The sequence below is a fragment of the Rhodamnia argentea genome, chromosome 7 (genome assembly GCF_020921035.1).
Source record: "Rhodamnia argentea isolate NSW1041297 chromosome 7, ASM2092103v1, whole genome shotgun sequence".
NCBI lineage: Eukaryota > Viridiplantae > Streptophyta > Magnoliopsida > Myrtales > Myrtaceae > Rhodamnia > Rhodamnia argentea.
This window is the reverse complement of record NC_063156.1, coordinates 22,438,766-22,456,003: the sequence shown is the minus strand read 5'-3', so window position 1 is coordinate 22,456,003 and position 17,238 is coordinate 22,438,766. Positions and strand designations below refer to the sequence as shown.

At 42.0% G+C, this 17,238-nt stretch overlaps 1 protein-coding gene across 1 annotated transcript; it reads left to right on the top strand.

The window, feature by feature from the left end:
• The first annotated feature begins 10,769 nt into the window (after positions 1-10,769).
• Positions 10,770-12,542, top strand: LOC115734830 (transcription factor PRE3-like). The gene is made up of 2 exons (XM_030665782.2): positions 10,770-11,256; positions 11,978-12,542. The coding sequence occupies exons 1-2, from the start codon at positions 11,131-11,133 to the stop codon at positions 12,128-12,130; spliced, it is 279 nt and encodes a 92-aa protein (XP_030521642.1). The 5' UTR covers positions 10,770-11,130; the 3' UTR covers positions 12,131-12,542.
• The last annotated feature ends 4,696 nt before the right edge of the window (positions 12,543-17,238 follow it).

Here is a 17,238-nt window from a genome sequence, read left to right as displayed (position 1 = left end):
TTTTGTGTCCCACATTGGCCAATAAGTCAAGAAAGAGAAGGAAAACATAGTATAAAGGGGCGGCTGGTCCTAGAGTAGCAGGCTTGCCTGGATTGGTTGATGGGCCATCAAGAAAGCCCATGGGTGGAGGAGGGCAAATGATGGCCTCAAAAGTATTGAGTATTTTTCCAAATTACCTTTGGGACTTGTGTGTCCTATTTGACTACATGTCTTATTAGTTGACCACATGTCGAAATTCCGGACACGCGTGGATTGTGTGTCCGACACGCCAGGACAATCGAAAGTCCGAACACACGTGGATTGCGTGTCCGGCCATGTCCCGGCGTGTCGGACACGTACACGTGTATTGTCTTTGGCGGCGTGTCCGTGCCACATAGACTATCAAAAGGTATTTCTCTAACTTGTACATTGAAAAATAATTGCAGCTTACCATACAAAAACTCAAAAAATTGCACACCCTCTTCTCAGGGCCTGCCTCCTTTTTTTCTTTTTTCCAATTTAATGCATAGTTTAATTCATGTTTCAGAATCTTGGACAAATCATTCAAAAAACCTCATCAACTCGGGGCCAAGTTGAACATTGCAACCAAACCCTAGTTGCTCGTTTCTCAGTCAAGAGAGATTCTGTGCCTCTAATATTGCTCATACCACCATTTGTAATTTTGTTAGTGACTGTTCTGCCAGCTTTTACTTCTCTCAATCAACCCCATTTTGGTTCTGATTCTCTAGTTTTGGATGTTCCTACAATTGTTGCGGGGCTTTTGTTGCCTTCGGATGGCATTGGCCGGGCACTACGCTCGAACAACGTTAGGAAATCACGCACATAACTAGGTCACGACGTCGTGCCATGAGAAGAACCAAACGAGCTCTTATTTAGTATCTGTACTTCTGTACTTTGCTCGGTTTTGAACCTATCTGTTTTCATGTCTAGTAGTGCTAGTCATTAAGAAACTTCCAGAGACTTTAAGGCTAACGTTGGATTTACAAGAGATTCAATGCGAGGAGCGGATTAAGGAGGAGGTCAGAAAAGCAAATATGACTTGAGTTGCAACTCTGGGAAATTTGGTGACCTCGAAAGACCGGTAACTTTGTCTCGTCTATCCGCAGCCTAGATATGTGGAGCCACCCATGTCAAAAAAGATATAAGCTAAAGTTAAATTGATTGATCAATATATTAGTTTTAAATTCCAAGGTTAGTGTCTCTAATTAACCTCATCAATCTCGTCCCTCAATGCATGGGGTAAAGAGAGAAAGATGCTGCTTTCCTAGTCCAACTCCCCTGCACGTGCGCTGCCCAATTCAAACTCTTGCTTCCAAGCTAGAGCTATAGCAGCCTATAACTCTTAGTCTCAGACCCTTAGCATAGGGTCCACAACTGTTATTTTTTAACTTACTCCAATTAACGGCCAACCTCATCAACCGTTTTTTAAGTTAGGTTGATATGTTTAGGACGTTAATTGTTTAATTCACCTACAAAGCCAACTCGTTCTCTTTAATTATTGAAGATTATGGATAATGCCGCATAGAGAATCATGTAAATTTTGTGTTCTGATGAAGAGTACATGAACATAGTTATATGCTTTGCTACATTACTATTTATGTGGTATATCGATCAAGTATATGCACAATCAAATGAACAAATGGAGAATTTCCTATGTGTAAGCGACATCAGAAGATATGAGAAATTAAGGGAAACATCATCAATATCTCTAACATCCCCCCTCCAAAGTGACGTAAAAGTCAACTTGAGTTTGGATAAAGGATTGAAAAAAAACACATACGGATGGGTTGCGCCAAGTAGTTTGGTGTGATGAAGAGAGAACTGTGTCTATTGTGTGTTGTTGTGGTGCTGCGCAAGCTAAACGGTAGGAGGTTGTTGCTGCTCGGGAAGCTATCATCGAGGCGGGAGGCATTTGTTGAGGCAGCAAACTACTGTCAAGCCGAAGGCTTTCATCGGGGCGGGAGGTTGCTGACTTGATGAGGAGGCTGTCATGCGGCAAAGAGCCTGTCATGGCTACTATGTAGACCATGTGACAATAGAACAGACCGACATGGCTAGCGGATGAGATGGACATGTTAAGATCGACTTTGAGAAAGGAGATAAGATGTGTGCTCGGAGTGTGCAAGGGGAAGGACTCAGGTGTGCATCGGGCGCACATAGCACTCGGCACACTTTAAGATTGTTTAGCTCTGATACCAAGATAAATATAATGCGAAAGAGAGAATTGTGTAATTTTTGTGTTAGCACAAAAAATGATCAACTTTTGAATATTACCGACAAGTGATAGACTTTAATAAGGATAGCCGCATAAATTCGAAGTGCCCACATAGTTGTTGGAAGGGTCAAGCTTCACAATCACATGATACCGATTAACAAAGTCCCGATATATAACACACATCTCATTCATCCGTATGAGTGCGTTATTTTCGCAAGATGCAAATTTAATGGACAACACCTTCCTTAAATGAAACTCTGTGCGTGTTACTATTTTAAAATTTTCATTTGAAACTACTATACTCGGATCACTTTATCTTTGGCTGAAGATCGAATTTTCCGTGGGTCAGTACGTGTAAGTAGGAATATACACTAACTAGCCTATTATTCCTCGTACTGAGCACCCGAACTATCAAAGATAATTACTGGAGTCCTAACAGGTGATTAGCGACAATTAACGCATGGGTATTACTTCATTATTAGCTCGAGTAGCATGGGAAATCAAAACCCTAGCTAGTTTCATGAACGGCATCTGAATTCAGGTGTCGAAATCATATCCTAGCTAGCTAGTGACTTGACTAAGAGCTTGTGTTCACGATCCCCAATGAGACGAGACATGGGAAGGAGGAACCGACAAAACACAAAGCTTCTACAGAAATCAAAGGGGATGACATATTCGTGTTGAACGGTATTATCTCGTGGACAAGTCACTTTTGGAACGCTATTTTAACCAGAACATAATAAGAAAATGATTCAATTATCTACTGGTTACGCACGACATGACATAAGAGAGTCAGTGAATTAAAAATAAGAAGTTTTCTGATGCGAAGTTCCAGGATTGATCCAAGTTCCACTTAAAATCTAACCCGTTTTCCAATTTTTGAAATATGGACCCCATCATGCATAACCTGAACCTATCACTTGAATTCTTAATTAAACAATTGATGTGAATAGTCACCTAAAATGCCAACATTTGCTATTGCAATCCACTTACCACACCTATATTTAGATATGCAAAGAGTATGACAACATTAGCAAAGTAAAAATTTCAGTTATGGATATTGACGAAAATAGAAGCTCGGACTAGTGGCTCCAAATCATATACTCATCATCGGACACCAAAGAATATTGTAGGATCGCGCAAAGACATAAAATAAGAAAAACACAAATACTTGTTCAAAGTTTCAAGTTCCTTCTATGTTCCACATGAAGCCTACATCCTGCCCTCCGAAACCGGTTCCCCAATTTTTGAAGCTTGTAATATGTCCTGTATACCTCATTTCGCAATATCCAATTACCAAATCAATCTATTAAGCGATAAGGCAAAGTTTTATTAGATCTTGAATCTGTTGCACTTGTTTGCAATCAATTATATCAACCGGTATATTACTAGTAAATTAACCTTAGTATATAATGGATATCGTCATCAAAATTTGGTGAAGGAAGTGAGTCCCACACGAGACATATGAAGAAGACTAATGACTTTGGAGATGTAGCTATAGCTTTTAAAGGGTGACATTATGTTTTTAACTGTATGTGTGTTTTTTAATCAATTTGGCGCTCTACTTATGGACATTATACAAAGTATGGACAAGACTTACTTCTCTCTACAGTCTGCATTTCATTAAGAAAATTATATCACAAGAGGGGAAAAAATATCCTAAACCCATTGTACGACGACCAATTCAATCTTGAGTTTCGCAACTTATCAATTTAGCCCTAAACTTTTTCATTGTGTTAATTTAATCCTAAGCCTTTAATGATTTGTCAATTTAGTCATTCCGGCCAATTTTGTCAGAAAATCGCCGATGTGGACAAGTTTTTGTATTTTTTTTTTTGTTATGTCCTTTTATTTTTTATTTTTTTCCTTTTGGCCCCCGTCACGTAGGACGACCGACGCTGACTAGACCTCTACGTGACAAATCGTTGAAAGATTTATGACTAAATTAATCAATCATCAGAATTTTGGGACAAAGTCGGTATAGTTAGTATCGGAAACTTTTTAAATTAATTAGTTTCCCTCGCAAGAAGCATCGTCCATCTTGGTCGGTGCTGTTCTTTCTCACTTCCATCAAGCTTTGTCATGGATATCTCACCCGGTGACAGAAAATTCTCGAAGGCCTCACATAAGTTTCATTTCCAAATTCCAAGGGGCGACTTTTCGCCGACTTGGAGATGTAGCCCGATGTTCTTTATTTGAAATAGAGGGAAAAATCTTGCAATAATTGTCTGCACATCATCTATTTTTGTAAGAGTAAGAGGAAGTAGTACACAGAGAGAGAGAGAGAGAGAGAGAGAGAGAGGGCATATGCTGAGAAGATCGCTTCCTTATCGCTATCTATAATTTTTCTCGGAGTCTCCAAGAACATGAAGTACTGTTCTTCGTCTTCTTTACTTATTTCATTTGTTGTCTTCCCTTGTTTACCGAATAAATTAAGCCAAGCCCACTGAATTTGACAGATTAAAGAAACGGGCGTGTCTCGCGACATCGAGCACGGACCTCGCTGTCCATTGGATCAGTGTCATTACTGTCATGTGTGCCCGAGATGCACGCTGAGCAAAACCCCGTAATCAAATTTCCTCCTCAACAAAGTTCCATGATTATTTTCACTTCTATCATATTGTAATGAGGCTTCAAACTGTAATCTGATCTGCCTGTGAACCACGACGCAAGACCCAGAACTCGGTGTTGGAAAATATCGTCGGCAATGTTATGAAATGGAATCAGACTTTGAGGCCCGATAACGCCTTCTTTAAAGATTAATTTGCGCCCACAATGTTGCTAATGGTTTCCGGCAAATATCCTTCAGGATATAACAAAGTCTCGAGTGAAAATAGCATATAGCAATTTTGATATTTCTTCAAGATTTCTAAAGAGAAACAATTGGAGAAGAATGCTACTTTGAGAAAAAAAAACGAAAGTGGAAGTTGATTTTTGATAATGAACAGAATCGTTTAATTTACAAATAAGAAAGGAACATAACGCTTCCTGTTCGAAAACAATTTATTCAGCCACAACTCTCCATTGTCTGAAAAACTGTCACAACTTTGAGAAAATCACAACTCTTCATTGTCACTATACGACATGTGATTTGACCATCTTAGATAGGATTAGGGTTTTTGTACGCATGCGAAATCTCAGTCATGCATAGTCCAATCGACCGTGATTCATGTATTCAATTATGTTATTAACAAACTTCTTCAATCATGTTTAAGGTCATCACCGATGCGACGGGCGCTTGTTTGACTTAAGTTGTGCGCTTAACATATGAAGCAGATGTAATTAGGGTTCTTAACATGCATGAGCTCGCGGCTGGTGCAGCCTCTATTAATATATAGTTGGTGGAAGAAGAAGAAGAAGAAGAAGAAGAAGACTACAACCGCGAGGGACCACAAATCTGCAAGTGGGTGGTATTGATTAGAGAGAGTTCTTGCACTCAACACAGACATGAGACGAAACTAATGAGCTTTGGCATTGTTATTATTATCATTTTTCTGGAGATTCCTTCAGGTTGGCACTGATTAGAGAGAGATTTAATCTCGATTTGAATCTTGCGCCCTGGGAATCATTGGCCGAGGACGGAGCACGTGTTTATGACTAAACATCTTCAGGTAATCCTCACTAATCTAATCGGCTCGAACGAAGCAGATCTCGTGGGGTTCAGCAGATAAAAAAAAAAAGAAAGCTAAAATCTTCCCTCCTCCCCCAACACCCCAACATGCAACGTGATTCCGTGCGCATCATGTAGTGCGTGCCAACTTGGGCCAGCGATTGATTTTGCGCTCAGCAAAAATCTGAAACCATTCAAGCCGATGAAGGAGATGATCGTCCTCTGCTTACCCCTGCACCGAGCCAGCTGGGGTTTGTGCATTAAATCTCAACGCCTGTGATTTATTGGATGTGCTATTAGTACGGATCCGCCGGATCATAACTGTGTTTAAAGGGTGGCCACGTGTTGACGAAGAGATCTAGGGCGACTCTTGACTGGCAATGATGATGCGATGACTGCGACGAGTCGCTTAATGATTTCGAGAGCAACCCCCCACTGATTTCTTTTTCTCTGCAGAATTGTACTCTACATCTCTTCTTAATGCTACATATATAAATATATGTAGCCACTAAAAAGGAATCCAAAGCTCGTGACCAAAAATTTTTCATTTTGGTTGCTGAACTACGAGGTGCTGATGTTGTCTGATGTCTTTATAACATGGTAGACGACACGTAACCCGTTTGCCCACCGTGAATCGTTGCGAAGGAGCAGGAAAATTATCAAAAAAGTCTTAAACCTATTGTAATTATGTCAATTCAGTCCTAAATCTTTTTTTTTCCAATTCAGTCCTAAACATTTTGCGATTGTGCTAATTCAGTCTATCCCGACGAATTTTGGCCAGCCGGCGCTAACGTGGACGCCGACGGACCCGCGACCCAATATGTTAATAATTTTTGTGAATTTTTATAATTTTTTTCCCTTTTTCCCTTTTTTTTTTTTTTTGTTTTCCTCCCCTCCCCTTCGTCTTCCACTTCCCCGTTCAACTCCTCCTTCCCCTTCCCCTTGCCCATTTTACCTCCAACCAGCGAGGCTCTTGTCGGCCTCGCCATGGCCGATCAAAGGCTGACCTCGCCAGCCCACATCTGGCGAGGTTGAGCCTCGCCACGGCCGAGAGGGCGAGATCGAGCCTCGCCCAGCCATGGCGAGGCTTACGAGAGCCTCGCCGAGGTCCCGCGAACACATAGCCGTGCGTGCTGTGGAGCGGCGTTGTAGCCCTCAACACGTAGAATCACGGCGAGGGCTTGGCAAGGGCTGCGGCGAGGAGGTACGAGGGCGGGATGAAGGTGGAGACGATAAGTTGTGGTTGTAGACGGTGGCATGGTGGGTGGCCTGCTGGTTCGGTTCTTCTTCTTTGGTGAACTGGTGTTGAAGCAGAAGAACAGTGAACTAGTGTAGAAGCAGAAGAGCAGGGAAGTTGAAGTCGAAGAACAAGGGAGGGGAAGGGAAGAAAAAATAATAAAATAAGAAAAGGGTAAGAAAAGAAAAAAATCAAAAAAATCAAAAAATAATTAAATATTAGTTTGTCGGCCAGTCGACGTTCACATCAGCACTGGCCTGTCAAAACTCGCGGGAAGGACTTAATTGGCACAATTACAAAATGTTAAGGACTGACTAGGCAAAAAAAAAGGTTTGAGATTGAATTGGCACAATTGCAATAGGTTTAGGACTTTTTCGATAATTTTCCCCAAAGAAGCTGAGCCCACATGTCGCGATGGCAGGCGCATTGTGCGATGATGTGCATGCTGTGTGTCAACTTTGACTAGTCAACTTTCGCGATTTAGGAAGTTTATTCCGATCTGGGTTTGCCATAGTTGGCTAGGGACAAACCAGTTTCAGCACATTTCGAGCCCTTCCATTTCGAATGCGATTGCGTCGAGCGTCGAGACATGCTATACACCCCGTTCCTCGTTTCTCACCGTTCGAAATATTAAAGGAAACCGACTACCAAACAAAACATCGATCCACGATGGGCTAAGAACAATAATTTTCCTAACCACATGATCCACGTTAATTTCAAGAGCTCCCCAATCTCGAAAGCACGCCAGTTCTCTCCCAGGGTGGCGTGTCGCGTTTAGTGAGGAACACGCTTCGATTTCGCCGGACGTGAATTCGGCGCTTGTGCGTTCGTAGAGCCGGGTGGGATCTGCGGCACAAATTGTGGCGATCATGGTGCATGTCGAAACTCCACCATGTAAGGAAAAAGAGGAGCCGTTCCGTCCAGTCGAAACCAGGTTTAGGCTCCTACACTAGCGTTCGTGTTGGATTTTTACTGGATGTGCACCAGTCCAAGTCAAAAGGATAATGTGAGTTTCACGTGGATGCACTATTTGCCTGATTTTTTCTAGCCTAGCCAGGTGTATTTGGTTGGACACACATGCTTGATACGCCAAAGTATGCACTCCAACAAAAAGTTCTCCAATCAACTCCAGCATTGTGTTTGTACCTATTCAGTAATCGCATGTCCAACGCTTTTTCGTCCCGACAGTCTTCACCATGCTGTTGATTTTAGCGTGAGAGAAGTGTTAAGATATAAATTAAACATATCATTGTCTAACGTTGTTAAGCGGAAAGCACCGAACAAGTCCTACACATATTCTGTTGATACCAATTTAGTCATAAAGCCTTTCAATTGGACCAATTCAGTTATAACATTTTGTATTTGTGCCAATTTAGTTCATCCGGCTAATTTTGGCCGGAAATCGCTAAGGTATACATCAATTATCCTACATGACGTGACCGGCGCTCGCGATTTGATAACTTTTAATATTATTATTTTTATTTTCTTGTTTTTTTTTCGTTTTTGCCGACATAGGTTGCTGGTGACCCTCGCCCAAGCCATCTTCAACCACCGGCGTGGGCCACTAAGCGCTCGGTAGATCCGGCGAGGGCGGCCCTTCCCGGCCGTGAGGGACGAGCCTTCTTCAAATCCTATGAGGGCACCCTCACCTAGGCCACGAGGGTGACCCTCTCCTAGGAGAGGGCGACCCTCGCTAGATCTAGTGATGGTCGCGACCCTCGCCAATGGTCACGCCGCAAAGGGCCGTCACCGACCTTCGCCAGCCAAAAATAAAAAAAGAAAAGAAAAAATAGTTAAAATTTTGAAAAAAAGAATGAATTATAAAATTTATCTACGTCAGAACTGCTTGTGCTATGTAGGACGACCAATGCGTATGTCCGCAATTTTTTGTCAAAGCTGGCCGAATGAACTAAATTGGCACGAATGCAAAAAGTTTAGAAATAAATTGGTTTAATATAAAGGTTTATGACTGAATTTGTACAAAAAAAAAAATAGATTTAGGACTTTTTTTGTAATTTTCCTCGTTATAAACCTTAACAAATGATCATAAACCCAATTTCCATTAATCGACTAATTAGAGTTGACCATGGTATAAGTCTTACGTAATCAAAGGTTTCTCAAAATTTTCATTATACAAGACAACTTCATCAGATTGGTTTCTTCATCACGTTAGCCGTATAATCCTTACACATAATCAAGGAGTTCATATGTGGCTTAAATATGATTCCTAACATACAAATCCTTTGTTTTGGGCTAAAAGGATGAGTTGGGAATCCTGTTTAGAGAATTTGATATATGGTTAGTCGATACCCAGATACCTGAATTCGATTAGTCAAATTACTAAAATATAGTTAGCATAATTTGATAAGGCTATTTATTCTTTATTAATGTATCGATTTATGACAACATCAAAAGAATAAAACTAGGGTCTCAAGCGAGGTTCCGGCTTTGAACGTACTTAAGTATCAAGAGTAATACGGATCTTGTAACGTTCGAGATGACTTTTGACAACATTCGGGATTAATCGAGGATTGAGTTTCACGGATAAGGATAAACCCTTTCATTGTCGTCCCGCTATCATGTCTAGCATCGATCTGCTAACGATCTCAAACTTGAGCATATGGATACTTGTCAAATTGCAGAGTGCTAGATCATTTATGCCTAACTCGGCTAGCTTCGGAGGTCATAAGATTTCTGGCTCAATACCCAAAAAAACCTCTAACTTTAGCATTTGTGACAATTATATCCAAAACTTTGTTTTTTACTCATAAAAAGCCTCTAACTTTTACTTTTGTCCCAATTCTATCTCAAAATTTTACCTTTGTCCCAATTATACCTGCCTAATATCAAAAAACCCTCAACTTTAGCATATGTCCCATATTATATCCAAAAAAAAATTATCTCATAAAAAACCTTCAAGTTTTATTTTTGTCCAAATTCTACCACCGTTAGCCTTCCGTTTATAATCACCATTATTTAATCTTACGTGTCATTTTCACGTCATTAATGAATTGCACCTCAGCAAAGATAACATGAAAAAAATCCCGAACTTCTCTTATGTTGCTTGCTTCCCCTAAATATTGCCGGGATTAACTAAAAGTGATTATGAATAGAAGGTTGACAGTGGTAGAATTGGGATCAAAGTAAAGATTGGTGATTTTTTATGAAATAAAAAAAAATGGATATAATTGGGACAAATGCTAAAGTCGACGTTTTTTTGGGTATTAGACTAGTAGAATTGGGACAAAAGTAAAAGTTGAGAATTTTTACGAGACAAAAAAAGATTTTTGGATATAATTATCACAAATACTAAAATTAGAGTTTTTTTGGATATTGAACCTAAGATTTCCTAGGCTTTTGATAATGATAATGAACTCGACTTAAGTAGGAAAAACACAGGCGATTCACCAGTAGTCCTAGAAAAACCAGATTAAAAAAATAACATGGTATTGCGTGTAGAGTCTGACAGACAGACCCCGCATTGCTGGCACAAGAGCCCGCTCAAAACCCCTCTCTCTCTCTCTCTCTCTCTCTCTGAAGTAAACATGGTCAACAGAGAAGAAGAAGCCCACTTGAGAAATGGCAATTCAAACACGAGCGAAAGACGGTATGGCATGGCATTGCCATGGCCCCTCTCTCTCTCTCTCGATCTCTCGACCCCTATTTAAGTACCATTGTCTTCTTCCACTCCACATAACCCACTTCCCTTCCCTGTGTTCTCTTGTGCCTTACCCTCTCTCTCTCTCTCTCTCTCTCTCTCTCTCTGCACCTATAATCCAGTCCTCCAAGCTAATGTGCATGTACCGTCCATGCGGGTCTCCCTTCTGACAGTCGACTGTATCTCCCCCCACTGTCTGATCCGATCCATCCACCTCTTTTGAGTTCAGACTTCAGAGTCTGGCACTTCTCTCGGCTGCAGCTTCCTGAGTGAGATCAGCTCGTCTCGTTTGCTTTCTGACAAAGAGGGCTCTTTCTTCTTCTTCGACCCATCACTTGTCCCGCTTCAGTTACTACAGCAGTTCAGAGGGGAGAACTCCCAAGTCTGAGCTTCAGTTTCATAAGCCGACCATGTCTAGCAGGAGGTCAAGATCGAGACAATCCGGGAGCTCCGGAATCAGCGATGACCAGATCATTGACCTCGTCTCCAAGCTGCAGCAACTCCTCCCCGAAATCCGTAACCGCCGCTCCGACACGGTAACCTCACTTCCCGCATCTCTCGAGATACATATCGTTTTCTCCAGCCTAGAAAAGGCACGCATTTCATGACTTTTTTTTTTTTTTTTTGGTCGAAGCATTTCATGACTTCGCGAAGACTTTTGAGACAATAACAGCCTTCTGTCTGAACACAAAGCTTGCTTGGAAGTTGTGGCAGTGGATTTTCCAAAGGAGTATCATTCAGTTTTCCAACGTTGTAGACTACGAGCATTCCCAAATAGTAGAGTACCCAAGTTTATTCAAAATGATTTATCTCTTTTCCCTTCACAAAGAAAAATGAAAAAAAGTTGCTTTATGTGTTAGGGCAAACGTAAGTTATTGCAGTCAAATTCAAGCTGATAAGGGTTCAATCTGACTTTGGACCCTATGGAATTAACTCCCTGTGGAAACAATCAAGATCTTTAAGTGAGTCGTTTGTCTGGAAAGTCTTTCCCTTCATGTTGCTTTCTCCTACCCCTTCTAGACGTGACAAAGCTGATCAGGCTTAATTAGGTGTATTAAACGACTTTTGCTAATAGTGCCGGCGACACTTTCTAAACAACTAAATAAGGGAAACATATACGGGTTACGTGCGATCGATGCTTCGAAAATCAAGGAAAGCTCGCTCGACTACGAGTATGCGCAATAGATGCCCTAAGCGCAAGCCTTAAAGAGATCCTTAATTGACAGTTGATGAAAGGGGTTTCACGGAACTGTGCAGGTATCAGCCGCAAAGGTGCTGCAGGAGACGTGCAACTACATAAGAAGCTTGCACCGAGAGGTCGACGACCTGAGCGAGCGACTCTCCGAGCTGCTGGCCAACAGCGACAGCGCCCAAGCTGCCGTGATCCGAAACCTGCTCATGCAGCAGTAGACCCTAAGTTTTACAATTACTTACGGATTAATTAGGAGTTCATTTGCTGGTGGGCATGGCTTTAAGTCCTCTAGAGGACATTTTTGTGTCACCTTCCCTTCAGGTGTTGTCTGTTTTTCCCCCTGGTCTTTCCCTTTCGTCGATCTCGGGCTCGTTTTCTAGGGTTTTCTGCTTCTTTTTTCTTTTTCTTTTTCTTTTTTTTTTTGCGTGCCACCAGATTAGAAAGAGGCTTTCATTAGCTGCAGACGTGTACTTCCTTCGAAAAATCTGTGTTAAGCAGATGTAATAAACCGATCGAGTTTGACCCATGAACGTTTGCTGTTTGCTATTGCTGTTCCTAGTGGAAATTTAGTCGCCTGTCTTGGTGGGGACTGGGAAGCATGGGTATAACCTGTGTTTATCTTCTTGTTGTTGGGAGTATGGGTGAAGAATTCCAGGCTCGCGCACCCGAGAACAAGAAAGCCTCTATAGAAAAAAAGAAAAGAAAAGAAAAGAAAAGAGCTGCGAGCCAAGATAAGGAGGGGTTGAGATCAGATCAGATGAGCACGTTGAGCAGTTGTTGTTTGACTCTTCTATCCTCCATGAAAGATCTTTCGTACTTTCATACTAAACAAAGGAAGAACAGGGGAAGAAATTACGAGAGGGTGTGCGAGTGCATGGAGACATATCTTATACAAGGAGGAGCCTTTCTCTCAAGCCCAATCGGCGTTCCATGCTAGAAAATAATAATTAAAGAATGTAAGACGGAAAATAGGAATTCTCGTATATTTCGATGTATAGAAAAAAGTACATTCATTGCCTATTTACGGAATTTGTTAGATGACTATCTAAGGAAATCAAATATTCAATTAAAAAAAAATCAAATAGGATATGCATAATCAAAATAGATATAGAAAATCAGAGGAAATATCCTATAGATTTCTAGAAGATTTCTAAAATATCTCCAACACGAATGATCAGAAAACCTTACGAGGCTCGCCTGAACTTTGAGGCCAGTACAGTAGGTAGAGGGCGTGTTCGGTTTTGGCTCCCGAGCGAGAACGAGAAGTTTGGCCCCAAACTTCCGAGTGTTGCACATTACACCCTCGAACTTTCATTTGGGCACAACTGTTAACCCTGCGTTGTATTTTCTATTAGACTTGTGTAATGCGCGTGACTTTCAATGGGTAAAAGCGCATTCCATCTCATTTTTATATCGGGAAATATCTCTTTTATCTTGATTTCTTACCAAATTAAAATAGTAAACAAAAAGGAGGAAAGCAAATTAATTGGAATACTAATAGAGAAAAGGTATTGCAGATATTATTCAACGATAAAGGTCACTAAAATTCGATGTGCGTATGAATGGGAAAATTACCAAAAAAATATTGAACTTATTGCAATTGTGGCAATTCAATCATTTTTTTTTATTGTCAATTCAATCCTAAATCTTTTGCAATTGTACCAATTCAGTCTTTTCGACCAATTTTAGTCAAAAATTGCCGACGTGGCATGACTGGCACTAAGTGACAAATTTTGAATAATATTTTAAAAAGTTATTTCTTTTTTTATTTTCTTTCTCCTTTTTTTTATTCTTCTCTTCTTGCTTAGCCGGTTCTTGATTGGCCGGAGCCGTGGACGGGCAAGGTCACCTTGCTGGCCATTGCCTAGGTGAGGCTCACCGGCCGCTGCGTGGGTTAGGCTAGCCCTCGCTAGATCCGGTGGGGACAACCCTTGCCCGGGCGGCGGCAAAGCCCGACCCCGCTGTCCCTAGTAAGTCCGGCCTTGGGAGGGGCGATGAGGTTTGGCTCGCCTAGCCCCCGGCAAGGTCAACACCAGATTCGACGGGGGCTAGCCTCGCCCAGGCGACGGCGAGGCCGGACCTTGCCGCCTCTCGTGAGCATGGCCGCGCCATCGCCAGTGCCCGACAAGGCGACCTCACCCGCCCACGGCTCTAGCCGGTCGCCGGTTGGCAACCGGCTAAGGAAAAGAGAAGAATAAAAAAAAAGGAGAAAGAAAATAAAAAATTGAAAATTATTAAAAATTATTAAAAATTATCACGTTAGCACCAATCGTGTCACGTCAACGGTTTTTTTGCCAAAGTTGGCATGAATAACTAAATTGGTACAAATGCAAAATGTTGAGGACTGGATTAGCATAATTGCAATAGATTTATATGTTTTTTTTTTGGCAATTATCTCACGTGGGAATACAAATAAGTAAAATGGAAAAAGGCCTTGTCAAGCTGCGACGCAACACTGACCCAAAAGAAAAAAAAAAAAAAGCTGCGACGCAACTCTCTTCGCCGAAATTTTGACTTTACATGACGAGCTTCAGTTCTGCCGCCTTGACTTGGTGACAATGTTCACATTGTGTCGGGCGAGAGAACATGCCCGTCCCCCAATGAGCTTATCCGCTACGATGGAATATTGTTTGTCGTCACTTTTCAAGTCCGTCAAATCGGAATTTCTTCTGCAGGTTCATGCCAAAGACTTTAGTGACCGATTAATAGTCAATTTGCATTTGTAACGGAAGTGTTTTTTTTTTTTTTTTTGTGACCGAAGTGTCCATGCGGCCGACGAGCTATGGCTCAAACTAGCGATGAAGCACGACTAGTCCTCGAGGGGTGGCTAGCGCAAGATCCCACCACCACGACCCCCCGCTTAAATCACCGACGCCTACAAGTTTCAAACCTGGGACCTCTCGTGAAAGGAACCGGGCTCAAACCATCGCGACCACCGATGGATGGGTTTTGTAACGGAAGTGTTTGGTCATAAGAAAGTTAAAAAAGAAAAATCTTTCGGGATATCGTGTAATAGTTTCGAGGCTAAAGGCGTGATTTCGCCAAGATTCGTCGGATTTTCATGTAATTTCCCCTCGAATAATCACGGCGTTGGAGCAGCAATTTGGTCGGGGTTGGGATGACGATGATGGCAGAAACGTTGGGAAAATTGTCAAAAAAGTCCTAAATCTATTACACTATTGCCAATTCGGTTCCAAACTTTTTAATTTTGCCCATTCAGTTTTAAACATTTTACATTTATGTTAATTCAGTCATAAATCGTTTTTTATGCCAATTTTATCCTAAACATTTTATATTTATGCCAATTTAGTCCATCCGACCAATGTTGGCTGATCGGTGCTAACATGGACTCGACCGGCATTGACGAGGCAATTCTTAATGATATTTTAATATTTTTTTATTTTTTTCCTTTCCTTTTATTTTTTCTTTTCTACTGTTCTTCTTCTTCTTTCGTCTTCTTCCTCCAAAGGGCCTCGCTGACTATCGACGTCGCTGCCATTAGCGAGATCGTCGCTGGGAGACTGGCGCCACTACTGTTGAGCGAGGTCGATGTAGCTGCCACTAGTAGCGGCTGAGCCACCTGTGGCCGGGAGAAGCTCGGCCTCGCCAGATCTGGGCTAGGCCAACCACGCCCAGCCATGGCGACATGTCGCCGTCGCTAGGCGAGCTCGGCTTCGCCAAGCAACGGCGACGCCGTGGCTGGGCGAGGTCAGACAACAATGGGATCTTTAGGTGGTTTGCGAAGCTCAAGAGTGAGAGAAACTCTGTCCCCAACAATCTGGCCTCCCCGACACCTCTCAAGACCAGCTCGCGCTCACCGAACAAGCAAACTTATGAATCCACTTTCAATTGCCATTTCTTACTAAGGGCTAAGTTTTTGGTGCTTCTGTTGTGTAGTGGTTCATGGGTTTAGAGAATAAAAGTAGAAAGAAAAACAAAATGATGGCGCCCAGCTGGGCGACGAAGAAGCTCGACCGCCGCCGTTTGACCTTGCCTAGCCATGGTGTTGCCGTCACTTGGCAAACCCGAGCTAGCCCAGCAACTGTGACGCAGCGCCATGGCGCGAGGTCCGCCTTGCCCAGATCTGGTGAGGCCGAGCCTCTTCAAGCCATGGGGTGGCTCGGCCGTGGCTAGCGGCTGCTGCACCGGCCTTGCTCAGCAGCGGCGGTGCCTGTTCTCGCTTGCGGCGACAGTGCTGGTGGCTAGTGAGGTCCTTTGGAGGAAGAAGATGAATAGAAATGATTGTAGAAGATGAACAGTAGAAAGAAAAAAATTAAAATATTGTTAAAAATTACATCGTTAGCGCCGGTCGAGTCCACGTCAGTACTAGCCGACTGGCCGGATGAATTGAATTGACACAAATATAAAAGGTTTAGAACTAAATTGGCACAAAAAAATTTTAGGACTGAATTGGCGTAAATGTAAAATGTTTAGGACTGAATTGGTAACATTAAAAGTTTTATGATTGAATTGGCAAAAGTGCAATAAGTTTAAGATTTTTTTTACAATTTTCCCCAAAAACGTTAGGATTGATATTGACTCTGTAAAGACTCTATTGACCTTGTGGGCTTTGGTTTTGGGCTGTAAGTGTATATTTTGTTGGGTCCTAGCCTTCTAAACACAACCAGAAGCCAAAGCCCAACTTGTGATGTTTCCCCCCTACTAGGAATCCTTAGACAAACAAAAATATATGAAATAGTTTCCTCAATCCGAAAGTGAGTACTTGAATTCTCCCAATAACGAAAATTAGAGCTTTTTCAGATAATTGTAATTCGTGGGCTAACAAAAAATAATTTTATTCATTTTATTAATAATCAAGGATTTCATATATAGCTAGAACGACCCTCCCAAATTTGATCAATCTTTTTTTCTGTCGTTAAGGTGAAAAACTGAATCAAGACGTGATGTTTCCTGTCTTTTTGGGACGGGGAAAATAGGTGGTTTAAAGCAAGCTCAACGAGGCGACACAAATAAGGGTTGTCTGGGAAAGGAGCCGATGATGATTATTTCCCCTCGTACTTTCCTCGTCTCTTTTGTCCCTACAACAACATCTGCGGCATTAACAACATCGACTTTTTAGCATATTTATATGTAGATATTCCACATCAGTCATTTGAATCCGGAAGAGTCGCAACACGTTTGAACTCCTCGGATTTGGTAAAGAGGAATCAGAAACGTAGTTTTCGACGACACGTGGGAGTCTCGCGTCTCGCAAAAGTCAATCCGTTTTCGGTTCTGGACTACACAGGTTTGGCGGTTTGCCCGTGGAGGTTAGCCACAGATCGGACGGCTCGAGTCCCCATCGCCGGTCCAACGTGGTGCGGCG